Genomic DNA, 14438 nt, shown 5'->3' on the forward strand with positions numbered 1-14438 from the left:
GAAAGATCATCTCAACGAATCCACTCTTTTCTCTCTGAAACGTCTGTTTAGAGAAAATCCCCCAAAAAAAGAAAAACAATACCCGATATTCAATAAAAAAACGGGAAGTGAAAGACCAGACAAGGATTCTACAAATGTAGGCGAGGAATCAAAAATTGAAATCAAATCAGATATATCTGTAAGAGAAAAGACACCTAACGCTACTAAGGAAGTTTCGTGTAAGGAAAAAAATAAAAGGAAGAAAAGACCTATGAGAAGGATTCATAAAAAGCAAGCACGCAAATTAAAATTTCAACAACATATAATACCACAAAAAGAACCACAAGTGAAAAATGATGAGAAAAGTACTCCGCAAAGTAGAAACAAAGAAGAATCCACTAAAAGAACAACAACAGACAGTAAGAAATCCTTGAACCCAAAGGCGGACGTATATCTCCCAGAAAACTTAGTTACTACGACAACAGAAGAAAACACTGTGAAACTCTCTTCTGAAAAAGAAAATTTCTGCTGGAATGCCACACAATCTAAGGTACTTCAATTTGAAGAACTATTCCCCACCGACAATAGCTCCCTTAACAGAAGCAGGATTTTACATCTCTTACAGAACGTAAAACCTCTCCAATTTATGACTAGCAGTGACATTGACCTAGTATCACAACCAATGCGAGGTCAAAGTAAAATTGCAATAGTCTCATTTTGGTCTCCAGTGATACCAAGTATCATTATGAAAGAAAAAGAGATAATATACCGATTTGGTTATGACATCATAGAGAAATCGGAGTACAAAGGTAACAAAAAACAACTAACCTTTAATAGTAACACGACTCTCTATTCAACACTACAATCGAAAGTGGGACAAAGATCCTCTGAGACCTTAAGACACCTTGAGGGTATCCAAAACAGAAATGCAGAACAGGGAGAAGAGATACTAAGAATTCGAGTAAAAAAAGGGGAAAGGGAAGTGTGGCATATGGAACCAAAGGAAGAATATGTAGAAAATAAGATGGAAAACTCATGGACCTGGCTACCAGGGATTCTAAACTATAAGAAAGGTTTTAACTATCTAAAGTATCCCGTTTAACCAAGGTCTAAAGATCATTTCGTGGAACATCGCTGGAAGAACAAACAAAAAAATGAAGGAAGTCCTCAGAAACCAACCTGACATATTGTCCCTGCAAGAAACCTGGGCAATAGACCCTTTTTTACAAAAAGGATACTATGTATACAATATTAATGCGAAAGCCTCGAATCGGGGCCATGCCAAAGGGGGACTGGCGTTTCTAATAAGAGAGGACTATTCGTGGGCCCAGGAGATAGTGGAAACCAGCAGTGAAAACGTGCAATGTATGAAACTGTCTCTGAAAGCCTCAAATCTGACTACAAATAAACCAACATTGTTTTTCAATGTATATGCTCCTCCAGGAAAAAACCACGACAGCTTATATGACGAGACCTTGCAAACTATCATACAAATAATTGAAACCCATACATCTTTACCCTATATAATCATGGGAGATTTTAACGGGAAAATTTCTTGTACAGAAATAAAAAAATGGGGAAAAATCCTGGAAGAAGAAAGCCTGGACCATGTAATCCCCCAATTCCCCAACGACATTCGATCTAATAAAAGAGGGAAAATGTTGTTGTCTGTATTGCTCACTATAAACGGAACAATTCTTAACGGGAATGTGGAAGGCGACATCCCGGCAGGGTATACACGACAAGGAAACGGGAGACCATCTATATTAGACTATATTATTTGTGGTAAAAACCAGCTTGAAACAATGACCCATCTCTGTTCAAATTTCACTCCAGAGAGCGATCATGCTGTTTTGCAACTTGTAACTAATTGTTCGGCTCTGTCTGATGAAGAAGGCTTGATGACCCTTGAGAGAAAGGAAACTTTGGTAAGCAGCGATCAGAGACGAATCTTCTGGAACCCCACCTCATTGAGTAAAATGACAAATCTGGTCGATCGACAACAGTTTTTAAGGAATCTATACTCAGAAGATCCTATAGAAAACTTCGAGACCATGCTCACTGAGCTTAAGGAGGCAATAATCGAAAGGAAACATCAAAGAACTGATATAACCCTAAAAAGAAAAAACAACAATAAAACAGGGAACTCATTGACAAAGAAAACCCTAAACAAATTAATACGCGCGCAATATCTACATTTCTCTCCCACTAAAAAGAAAGAAATAAATAAATTGAAAAACCAACTCAAGAGAGAAAAAATAAGCGAGAGAAAATCTGTTGAAGACCGAATCTGGGTAGAATTACATAACGCTGCGAAAGAACCAAACCAAAGAACGTATTGGTCTATAATAGCCAAGTTATCTGGGACAAAAAAGAAATTACATGCAGTACCTGTTCCTCCGAAAGAGTGGGAAATTTACCTGGCAGAACTGTACAAGAAAAACGGGGACAAACTACAGACAAACAGTCCAGAAAAGGTAAAGGAAAAATCTATTGAAAAAATAATCCCGAAAACTACTACTATAATGGTTGAAACTCATATTCGGAGGGCAAGAAGCTCAGGAGCCTTTGGTCCTGACCAAATCCCTATAAAGGCCCTACAAATAAACTCCAAGGAATGGAGCCTTTTTCTAACTCCACTCTTCAACCATATCTTTTCCTCTGGACTGGTCCCCAAGTCATGGCAAGGGAGTACAATAATCCCCATCCATAAAAAAGGTTGTAGAATGGTAGCAGGTAACTACCGTCAAATAGCCCTGATGGACGCGACCGGAAAAATCTTCGCGGCAGAGGTATTATTGCAATTAAAAAATTGGGCCTTTTCGAAGGGACTGATCCCTATGTTTCAGGCAGGTTTCAGACCCAAACATTCGGTCATGGACAATATTGCAATAATCCAATTTTTTCTGGACAAATACGTTACAATAAGAAAACAAACGGTCTATATGGCCTTCATAGATTATTCAACCGCATTTGATCGCGTGGATCGCCCTACCCTGTGGAAAAAATTGAGGAGGCTGGGAATTAACGAATACCTGTTACAGGCGATAATAAGTCTCCACACAATGACGTGGTGCCGTGTTCAAATGGGAGGCCAGAAAGGATTAACGAAATCAATAGACACCGAAAATGGACTTAAACAGGGCTGTCTACTAGCACCCATGTTGTTTTCGTTATATCTTAGCGATTTGCCAACACAACTGCAAAAGGGCTCAAGTCTGCCCCCGAAAATTAACCAACAAAGAGTGCACCTGCTGCTCTATGCGGACGATATAGTCCTTTTCGATCTCACTCCGTTTGGTCTCCAAAAATCTCTGGATATACTGTCTATATACTCAAATGACAACTATTTAATCCCGAATATAGGAAAAACCAAAGTCGTAGCTTTTTCCGGGAGGAAGAAAAGTGCCAAATATATCTGGAAGCTAGGTGAGGAAAAGGTCGATGAAGAGAAAGAATATATTTACCTGGGCAGGATTCTCTCCAAGAATCTAACAAATATACATCACATCGATAAGTTAACGAAAAAATCTGAAATACATGCTGGTGCTTTATCGAGATTCTATAACGCCACGGGGAGCAGACACTTTTCCTCACTAATAAAAATTTACAAAGCTAAAATTCCTGCGGTCTTGTCTTATGCCACGGAATGTATTCCAATTCAACAATGGGGCTTCATGGATCGTCAAGAGGGAAAAATCCTGAAAAAAATCATGAAGGTCCCTACAGCAACTCCAGTTCAAGTCCTTCGGCTGGAATTCGGAATCACCAGTGCCTTTGCCACGGCCGTGGCTAATATAATTAGATGGGCATACCAGCTACTACACGCTACGGAAGGAACTCTCCGGTTTTTGCTACAAAAAGAGACTTTTGGCACAGATATCGTTAATCAAAGTTTTATAAAGAACATGTCTGCGGCGTTTCAAATGGCTGAAATTTCGAGTGAAATTTTACAGACTTGGTCCACTTCACAATTAAAACTATTTCTTAAAAACTTTACTCCAAGGTTAAGTTATGACTTGGACTATGCTCATAGCTATAGGCTAAAAACATTCAAGCTATTTATAACAGTCATTGAGTATAAACATATACAGCCATACATTTCTTACTGTCTCTCTCACAATGCAAGGAGGGTAATTTTTATGTATCGAGCAGGGATTTTACCTGTACAAGCCTATAAAACAAAATGGCTACCCGGAGATCACCCCAACTTATGCACGTTATGTTTAGGAGGTGAGCAGACTGTGGAGCACTTATTGTTCATTTGCCCTAATTCTAAGGTGGTAGCAGCTCGCGCCCATTACATTTTACCGATTTACAGATCCTGTAAGCTAACAAAGGAAAAAGAATTTTTAACAATGGCTATAAATCCCCCGAATGAATTTGTATGTTATAATTTGTACAAATTTTTTAAATCCATGTTAGCTTTATATTGATTATTGTTGTACTTATCTTACGTAATGTTATTCTATTATCTCATGTATATTTGTGGTCCTCGGTTGAGTACCAACACAAATAAAATCTTTTTGACTTTTGACTTTGTTTTGCATATTGCCCTATGATCGTAACTAAAACTTGTTGTGAATTATTTTATAGGAAGAAGATTAGGAGTATATCGGTGAACTCAATACCAAGGCGTTACAAGTTTGATCTAAATTTGTTAATAAACAATTTGCTAATACAGTTCAATTGTACGTGTGTCTTCATTTCTTATTAAAAAGAACATATGTTGTTATCTATTGGATACCCAGATTGTCACTGTATTAATATCCAATCTGGTGGTTCTTTATATCGATGACTCTACTTTCGCACTTCTGTACGGAAAATTAGTGAAGGACATCTCGCTTTCTATCTACATGTGTGGTAAATAAACCTCAACTTTAGGACTAAGGATATTGAACAGTTTACGCTAAACTATATCTGAGACACACTTGTTAGACTGATACTTAGTGGGTAGAATGAAAAGTGCAGCGTTTTATATGGGGTATTACTCAGTCTTAAAGTATAAAAACTCATGCTGTATAAAGAGACAAACATTGCACTTTGCACCAAGTGCGCGTTAATTACTTCTAAAACTCATACCTTGGTTTTCACTAAGCGAATTTGCATTGGGGATTAGAAAGACGCTTTATTTATCACCTGTAGTGTGAGGCAGCAAGTTTAGAATACAGAACAATCTTACTTGATGGAATGAAAATGACTATCGGCGTGGCGGATCTCACCGGCTCTGCGGGATTTCCTCGCTGGTGCTGTCTCTGCCCCCGGAAATGGCGGCCAATATCACCTTGTCCTCTTTTAGTGTTGCTAGTTAATAAATACTGAAAAGAGACTGCCGTATGTAGTATATACGAAAAGAATCATCTAAAAGTAAAGAATCTTGGGAGTGAAAGCACAAATTAATCTTACCATATATTTATAGTTGTTAAAGATATAGATCCTATTTAGGTTAAAATAAAGGAAAGGCTACTTTTTCTATATAATCAGTTAGCTGACTTCCCTCTGAGATAGTCACCTGTACCACATGATCCTCTTTTAGTGAACACAAAAAAGAGACTACCATGTGTAGTATACATGAAAAGGATAAAAAAAACTAAGGGTTTTAATGCATTTTGAACCAAGATTTGATGTACTAATTGTGTTTGAAGAAGAAAGTCTTTATAGATTGAAATAAAGGAAGGGCTACGGTTTCAATATAATCAACTAGCCGACTTTTGGGGTGGACACTGATTTTACTGTGGTTCATCTACCTAGAGCTGTTAGTTGGTATTTATTCAGAAAAAATGGTGCCAATGGTGCCATCATTCATCCCTTCGCCGTTGGTTTTCAATCGGTCTACCCATCTTTGTTCCCTTTCATATAGTAATTTTTCCGCATTGTTTTTTATGGTCAACATTTCTACGATTGTCCATTTTATGTCATCAGCTTTGTGATTAAAATCAAGGAAATGTTTGCTCATTTTAGTTGTGACTTTCGTGTTGATATTACTTTTATGTTCATTGATTTTTAGTTTGGCTTTTCGGTATGTCATCCCAATGTATTTTAGTCCACACGGGTATGTTATCATATAAATAACATGCAAGGAATTACAATTCATGTGTTGACGTTGTGTCCATAATAGTTCATCCGATAGTTGCAATTCCAATGGATGAGCCTTACCATTTTAAATTTGTCAAACAGTGCCCTGCTATTACCAATTCTTTTCTCAAGACAATGCAGGGCTTTGTTTTTTAGGTTAGACCAATGCTCTCGGGACTCGTCGGGTAGTGGGGGGAACATTTGCTAGAATCACTGTGGAGGGGTGGCTTCTGGGGGTAGGTGGAGGCTTGGTAACATATCCTGACTCCCGCCTGCCCCCTCCTCTGACCCTAACCTACTTCCCAATACTTCCCTCTGCTTCTGTGGTGGTACCCTATTAGCTAAGTTGGGGCCCAAGTTAGCTTTTGAGCAGCCATTCATCACTACGGGAGCCTGAACAATGCCTAATGTAGCCCGTGTTGGTACATTACTTCTAGCATGGATATCCACTGAGGTACGGTTACTTGGCAAATTACCTCTAGACTGGGCTACTGAAGCATCAGAAGGTTGTCCGCTGCCCTTAAGGTTAGCTTCAATACAGTTGAGCCTTTCTACTACCTGGTCTAGCTTAGCCAGGACCTGGTCTAGGAGAGCTTTAAACTGGTCCCTAAGGGTCATAAACAGATTTTCAAGACTGAGCGGGGCAGCAGGGCACAATGGAGGTTTACCCTTGGATGTATTAACATTACTACATGCATATCCCCCCTTAGAACCAGATGCGTCCGTGGGGGCCATTCGCTTACCGGGGCCAGGCCCTTTCCTTATTTGGTGGTTCCATACTTGTTCTTTCAAAGGCCTTTCTCCCCTGGTTTTAACCCTACCTGGATTCTGTGGGCTACCTTTGGACAGGGAAACATCAGGAGTACCTGGCAAAAGTGATATACCCAGGCTACTATCACTAATACAACTACCAACTGTGTCCGCTGCTGCTACAGGAGGCTGGGCACAGGGCAGCTAGCTGCGGGCTCCAGTGAGAGCCTACGCTCAGCGGCTTGTATCTCCTGGATCAAGACTGTCTCTGCGCGGTTCAAGAATGCATCTAATGTGCCCACCACCCTGTCCCCTACCTTCTTACTCATGGTTTAGGGAGCTAAATGCAGTAAATGGCCTCAGAAACAATGAGCTAGCGACCACACAATAGCAATAGTTGAAAACAATTCTAAGGTCCCAACGATAAAGTGCACAGCCTTACAGTCTTGTCACGGGAGCTGCAGGGGTTAAAGATGTAGCCCAGCCCGGTTTCTTCTGGGCTCAGATGGGCCCGCCCTTGGCACGGGCTTGGCCCGTGCGCGTCCCACGCAGAGGGAGGCGCAGCTATGTTTTAAGCGCCTCCGGGCGCTTTGATGACGTGTGCCGATGTGCGCGGCCCAAGGTGTGCTGGGAACCATAGTCCCGTTGGTGGTGGCAGCAATACCCTCGTCGGTAGTGCGGCAGGGTATTCCGGAATGGCAACCCTTGTCCTCACAGGATATCAACACCCCAGGCAAGTTCAGGGTCCGTTATCGCTCCATGTGAATATTTAATTTTGTAGAACAGTCGCAGGCACCCCGAGTAGGCCTTGCGCACCTTGGGTTCTCAGACCACTGGTTAAGAACCACTGCAATAGAGGGTAATCCAGGTAAATTGTCACTATGTTGGAACGGAGAGACTGAATGTGATAAACCAACAAATCATAGTTATCCAATATATGATATCTAGCTGCTGTTACGATTACTCCAATTCACAAGAATTATCTACCAGTTTGTATAGTTTTCTTTTCTAGAGTTCATTTTTTTCAAATATCCTAGTGCTTTCTTAAACCCATGTTTTTTTCTCCACCAACATGTAAAAATGTCAAATCATAGTATGGTTTCTCTCAACTGCAACATCATATCATGCACACAAAACGTCACATTTCCCATCTGCTAGATATATTTATTCATCTTCCAGTCCTCTGGACTTATTCAGTGTCCTCAATGAAATATGCTGTTTTCTTAACGGCTCACATTTAGCAACATAGCTAGAAACCCTACGCATGTTTTTGTTTTTTTTTAACTAGAACTAAAACAGCATTAACCAATAGCAATCAACTTGACATGCCAACAGAAAAACCTTTTCTAATAATTAAAAGACGCAATCTGGAGAACAAAATTGTGGCTGCCTTAAGTACGCCAATTCATTTTACTCCACCAAGTGTGCTTTGCAGAGATAAAAATTCTGTGTTGGTTAATATAATATTTACCCTAGACTACTTCCTACGAATAGTACCCAGTATTATAACTCCTTCTGAATTAAAATCAGGACATCTACCAACATTAAAGCATCCTACAAGGTTGATGGAGAACTTCTAGCAATCATCAAACAGCATGGACAGCAGCACAGATTACTTGCGATGCTAAATCCTGTGCATTTGACACTGAAATTACCAGTTATGTTGCAATATGCTCCCTGGATATTTTTTTGTAAGTACTTACACGCAGTTTAAGCTCGCTCTACATGGCAGAATTCAGCTTGGGGTCAGGAGGGCAGTGATTATTAGCCAAAGAATGGTAAACGCGTTATGCTTACTTACGACAAGCTGTTGCCATACTAGAACATTAGGATAAATCACATAAAACTAGACTTTATATACAAAAGTGTTTGAGTCAGCAATTATTAGTGACTTTTTTCCCCAGAACAAGTCCTTCAACACATTTGCTTTCAAAGAAATGTAAACTAAAACTTTGTATTGGTGCACTACTCACTTTCAGAATTCTAAGCGCTCTAACATATCTAAATTGGAGTAATACAATTACTCACTTCAAGAAAGAAATTCAATTTCTTAGAAAATGTATGAAAAAGTTAATGTACTTACCATGCTAAGTGTGTAAACTGTGAATCCACAGAACATGCTACCACTTCAGTGTTAATCGATCGGAATTCTTCAATTCTGTCACTAAAAGCTATTATTTCTGTTGGACAGACAAAGGTGCTGAAATATATGAAAAACGGTTACAAGTTATCAATCACAAATGTACGACTTTGTAACAATTTTACTATTAAATTATGAAATCGCAGACTAGTACAGTTTGCCTCTGACTTTTCAAATGCAAAATTGGCAATCAAATAAAATATGTTCTAGTTCTCAAATATTAAATTATAGGGGTTTCAAGTTAGGATTCCCTATGTTGCAGGTAATCTGGACAACTATATTAATTTCCACAGAGATAGTAATGTAGCATTACATTATGTCCCCAATAGTATTCAACACAGTCAGCCAAAATTAATCCAGGAGACAGATCTGCTTCACGGAACAGAGGGCAGGTCCCTTGATCGGTCCTACAAGCTGCTGTGTACCAGGCAGTGCAGATATTGGGCAGTGGAATGATTAAATATAAGCAAAAACATACATACACATTCTACAACCAGCAATTGCTAGAATTGTAAAACTGACGATGCTGGAAGTGGTATATTTAATGTCGAAGCCATGGGACTACCCATGTGTGCACAGCAAGTTATGTTCAGGACATTAGACGAAAACTGAAGACCATCTTAAATACAAACACGTTTACAACGATTTCGATGGTCCACTATCCATCGTGACTGTAGACCTTCATTGGATCCCCTAGAAAAAGTTAAACAGGTTATGGAGAAACATTTCTACAAAAGGTAGTCAACATTTCATACAGATAGGCAGATGGTCAACTTGGCTCAGTTCAGAACGTTAAAACGACCAATGTAATCAGTAAAAGAAACAAGCATTTGCAATGCAATAGGTCTCGCATTATTTAAGTTTGAGCTATTAGCATTGTAAATGGCAATTGTTTTTTGCTTTATGCTATAGTTATGTTTTTACATAAAAAGCTACATATAAAATATCTTTTATTAAAGTTATTTATGCAGTATCTAAATTTTCTTTGCATAAAAAAAGTATAATAATATCTTATTAAAAAAAGTCAAATATTTTAATGGAAATTCACCAAATGTTCATTTATGTGTTGGTTTTGAAAATAGCTAAATTAATAGCTTTGTCATTTACAATGCCAATAGTTATAACTTTCGCAAATGTGACACCTATAGCATTTGTAATGCAACATTTGTATTTACGTGACTTAGATGTATTGATATTACAAATAACAATGGCTTTTAATTTTTTTTAATACTTAATAAAAGTGATTGTAATTTATAATGGCAATAGCTTAAACTTTTGTAAATAACTTTTGTGAAGATTATGTTCAGTGTATTTTATTGTAACGAAATCCAAGAACAGAAGTGAAATATGAACATCTTTTTGTGACATTTGTAATAAAGCTTGAAACATTGAGAGAACATATTTGTGCTGTGGTGGTTCTGAGTGATAATGTGGTGGTGCTGAGTGACTGTACTCACTGTCACTCTGCACGCACTCTGCACGCACTCTGCACGCACTGTCACTCTGCACGCACTCTGCACGCACTCTGCACGCACTGTCACTCTGCACGCACTCTGCACGCACTGTCACTCTGCACGCACTCTGCACGCACTCTGCACGCACTGTCACTCTGCACGCACTCTGCACGCACTCTGCACGCACTCTGCACGCACTGTCACTCTGCACGCACTGTCACTCTGCACGCACTGTCACTCTGCACGCACTGTCACTCTGCACGCACTCTGCACGCACTGTCACTCTGCACGCACTCTGCACGCACTGTCACTCTGCACGCACTCTGCACGCACTGTCACTCTGCACGCACTCTGCACGCACTGTCACTCTGCACGCACTGTCACTCTGCACTCACTGTCACTCTGCACGCACTCTGCACGCACTCTGCACGCACTCTGCACGCACTCTGCACGCACTCTGCACGCACTCTGCACGCACTCTGCACGCACTCTGCACGCACTCTGCACGCACTCTGCACGCACTCTGCACGCACTCTGCACGCACTCTGCACGCACTCTGCACGCACTCTGCACGCACTCTGCACGCACTCTGCACGCACTCTGCACGCACTCTGCACGCACTCTGCACGCACTCTGCACGCACTCTGCACGCACTCTGCACGCACTCTGCACGCACTCTGCACGCACTGTCACTCTGCACGCACTCTGCACGCACTGTCACTCTGCACGCACTCTGCACGCACTCTGCACGCACTGTCACTCTGCACGCACTCTGCACGCACTGTCACTCTGCACGCACTCTGCACGCACTCTGCACGCACTCTGCACGCACTCTGCACGCACTCTGCACGCACTCTGCACGCACTCTGCACGCACTCTGCACGCACTCTGCACGCACTGTCACTCTGCACGCACTCTGCACGCACTGTCACTCTGCACGCACTCTGCACGCACTGTCACTCTGCACGCACTCTGCACGCACTCTGCACGCACTCTGCACGCACTCTGCACGCACTGTCACTCTGCACGCACTGTCACTCTGCACGCACTGTCACTCTGCACGCACTCTGCACGCACTGTCACTCTGCACGCACTGTCACTCTGCACGCACTCTGCACGCACTGTCACTCTGCACGCACTCTGCACGCACTGTCACTCTGCACGCACTCTGCACTCACTGTCACTCTGCACGCACTCTGCACGCACTGTCACTCTGCACGCACTCTGCACTCACTGTCACTCTGCACGCACTCTGCACGCACTGTCACTCTGCACGCACTCTGCACTCACTGTCACTCTGCACGCACTCTGCACGCACTGTCACTCTGCACGCACTCTGCACTCACTGTCACTCTGCACGCACTCTGCACGCACTGTCACTCTGCACGCACTCTGCACGCACTCTGCACTCACTGTCACTCTGCACGCACTCTGCACGCACTGTCACTCTGCACGCACTCTGCACGCACTCTGCACTCACTGTCACTCTGCACTCACTGTCACTCTGCACGCACTCTGCACGCACTCTGCACTCACTGTCACTCTGCACTCACTGTCACTCTGCACTCACTGTCACTCTGCACTCACTGTCACTCTGCACTCACTGTCACTCTGCACTCACTGTCACTCTGCACTCACTGTCACTCTGCACTCACTGTCACTCTGCACTCACTGTCACTCTGCACTCACTGTCACTCTGCACTCACTGTCACTCTGCACGCACTGTCACTCTGCACGCACTCTGCACTCACTGTCACTCTGCACGCACTCTGCACGCACTCTGCACGCACTGTCACTCTGCACGCACTCTGCACGCACTCTGCACGCACTGTCACTCTGCACGCACTCTGCACGCACTCTGCACGCACTGTCACTCTGCACGCACTCTGCACGCACTCTGCACGCACTGTCACTCTGCACGCACTCTGCACGCACTCTGCACGCACTGTCACTCTGCACGCACTGTCACTCTGCACGCACTGTCACTCTGCACGCACTCTGCACGCACTGTCACTCTGCACGCACTCTGCACGCACTGTCACTCTGCACGCACTCTGCACGCACTGTCACTCTGCACGCACTCTGCACGCACTGTCACTCTGCACGCACTCTGCACGCACTGTCACTCTGCACGCACTCTGCACGCACTCTGCACGCACTCTGCACGCACTCTGCACGCACTCTGCACGCACTCTGCACGCACTCTGCACGCACTCTGCACGCACTCTGCACGCACTCTGCACGCACTCTGCACGCACTCTGCACGCACTCTGCACGCACTCTGCACGCACTCTGCACGCACTCTGCACGCACTCTGCACGCACTCTGCACGCACTCTGCACGCACTCTGCACGCACTCTGCACGCACTCTGCACGCACGCACTCTGCACGCACTCTGCACGCACTCTGCACGCACTCTGCACGCACTCTGCACGCACTCTGCACGCACTCTGCACGCACTCTGCACGCACTCTGCACGCACTCTGCACGCACTGTCACTCTGCACGCACTGTCACTCTGCACGCACTGTCACTCTGCACGCACTGTCACTCTGCACGCACTGTCACTCTGCACGCACTGTCACTCTGCACGCACTGTCACTCTGCACTCACTGTCACTCTGCACGCACTCTGCACTCACTGTCACTCTGCACGCACTCTGCACTCACTGTCACTCTGCACGCACTCTGCACGCACTGTCACTCTGCACTCACTGTCACTCTGCACTCACTGTCACTCTGCACTCACTGTCACTCTGCACTCACTGTCACTCTGCACTCACTGTCACTCTGCACTCACTGTCACTCTGCACTCACTGTCACTCTGCACTCACTGTCACTCTGCACTCACTGTCACTCTGCACTCACTGTCACTCTGCACTCACTGTCACTCTGCACTCACTGTCACTCTGCACTCACTGTCACTCTGCACGCACTGTCACTCTGCACGCACTCTGCACTCACTGTCACTCTGCACGCACTCTGCACTCACTGTCACTCTGCACGCACTCTGCACGCACTGTCACTCTGCACGCACTCTGCACGCACTGTCACTCTGCACGCACTCTGCACGCACTGTCACTCTGCACGCACTCTGCACGCACTGTCACTCTGCACGCACTCTGCACGCACTGTCACTCTGCACGCACTCTGCACGCACTCTGCACGCACTCTGCACGCACTCTGCACGCACTCTGCACGCACTCTGCACGCACTCTGCACGCACTCTGCACGCACTCTGCACGCACTCTGCACGCACTCTGCACGCACTCTGCACGCACTCTGCACGCACTCTGCACGCACTCTGCACGCACTCTGCACGCACTCTGCACGCACTCTGCACGCACTCTGCACGCACTCTGCACGCACTCTGCACGCACTCTGCACGCACTCTGCACGCACTCTGCACGCACTGTCACTCTGCACGCACTCTGCACGCACTGTCACTCTGCACGCACTCTGCACTCACTGTCACTCTGCACGCACTCTGCACTCACTGTCACTCTGCACGCACTCTGCACTCACTGTCACTCTGCACGCACTCTGCACGCACTCTGCACGCACTCTGCACGCACTCTGCACGCACTCTGCACGCACTCTGCACGCACTCTGCACGCACTCTGCACGCACTGTCACTCTGCACGCACTGTCACTCTGCACGCACTGTCACTCTGCACGCACTGTCACTCTGCACGCACTGTCACTCTGCACGCACTGTCACTCTGCACGCACTCTGCACGCACTGTCACTCTGCACGCACTCTGCACGCACTGTACTCTGCACGCACTCTGCACGCACTGTCACTCTGCACGCACTCTGCACGCACTGGCACTCTGCACGCACTCTGCACGCACTGTCACTCTGCACGCACTCTGCACGCACTGGCACTCTGCACGCACTGGCACTCTGCACGCACTGGCACTCTGCACGCACTGGCACTCTGCACTCACTGTCACTCTGCACTCACCGTCACTCTGCACTCACCGTCACTCTGCACTCACTGTCACTCTGCACTCACTGTCACTCTGCACGCACTCTGCAC

At 44.7% G+C, this 14438-nt stretch overlaps 1 protein-coding gene across 2 annotated transcripts in view; it reads right to left on the reverse strand.

Moving 5' to 3' along the window:
* The window catches only part of PRDX4 (peroxiredoxin 4), a 188378-nt gene that overhangs the window by 102803 nt on the left and 71137 nt on the right, over window positions 1–14438 (reverse strand). For both annotated transcript variants that reach the window (XM_086934547.1, XM_086934548.1), the window contains exon 3: window positions 8888–9004. In XM_086934547.1, the coding sequence (XP_086790673.1) occupies window positions 8888–9004 (117 nt within the window). The remainder of the gene's footprint in view (window positions 1–8887; window positions 9005–14438) is intronic.

The sequence above is a fragment of the Lissotriton vulgaris genome, chromosome 8 (assembly GCF_964263255.1).
Source record: "Lissotriton vulgaris chromosome 8, aLisVul1.2, whole genome shotgun sequence".
NCBI classification, from domain to species: Eukaryota; Metazoa; Chordata; class Amphibia; order Caudata; family Salamandridae; genus Lissotriton; species Lissotriton vulgaris.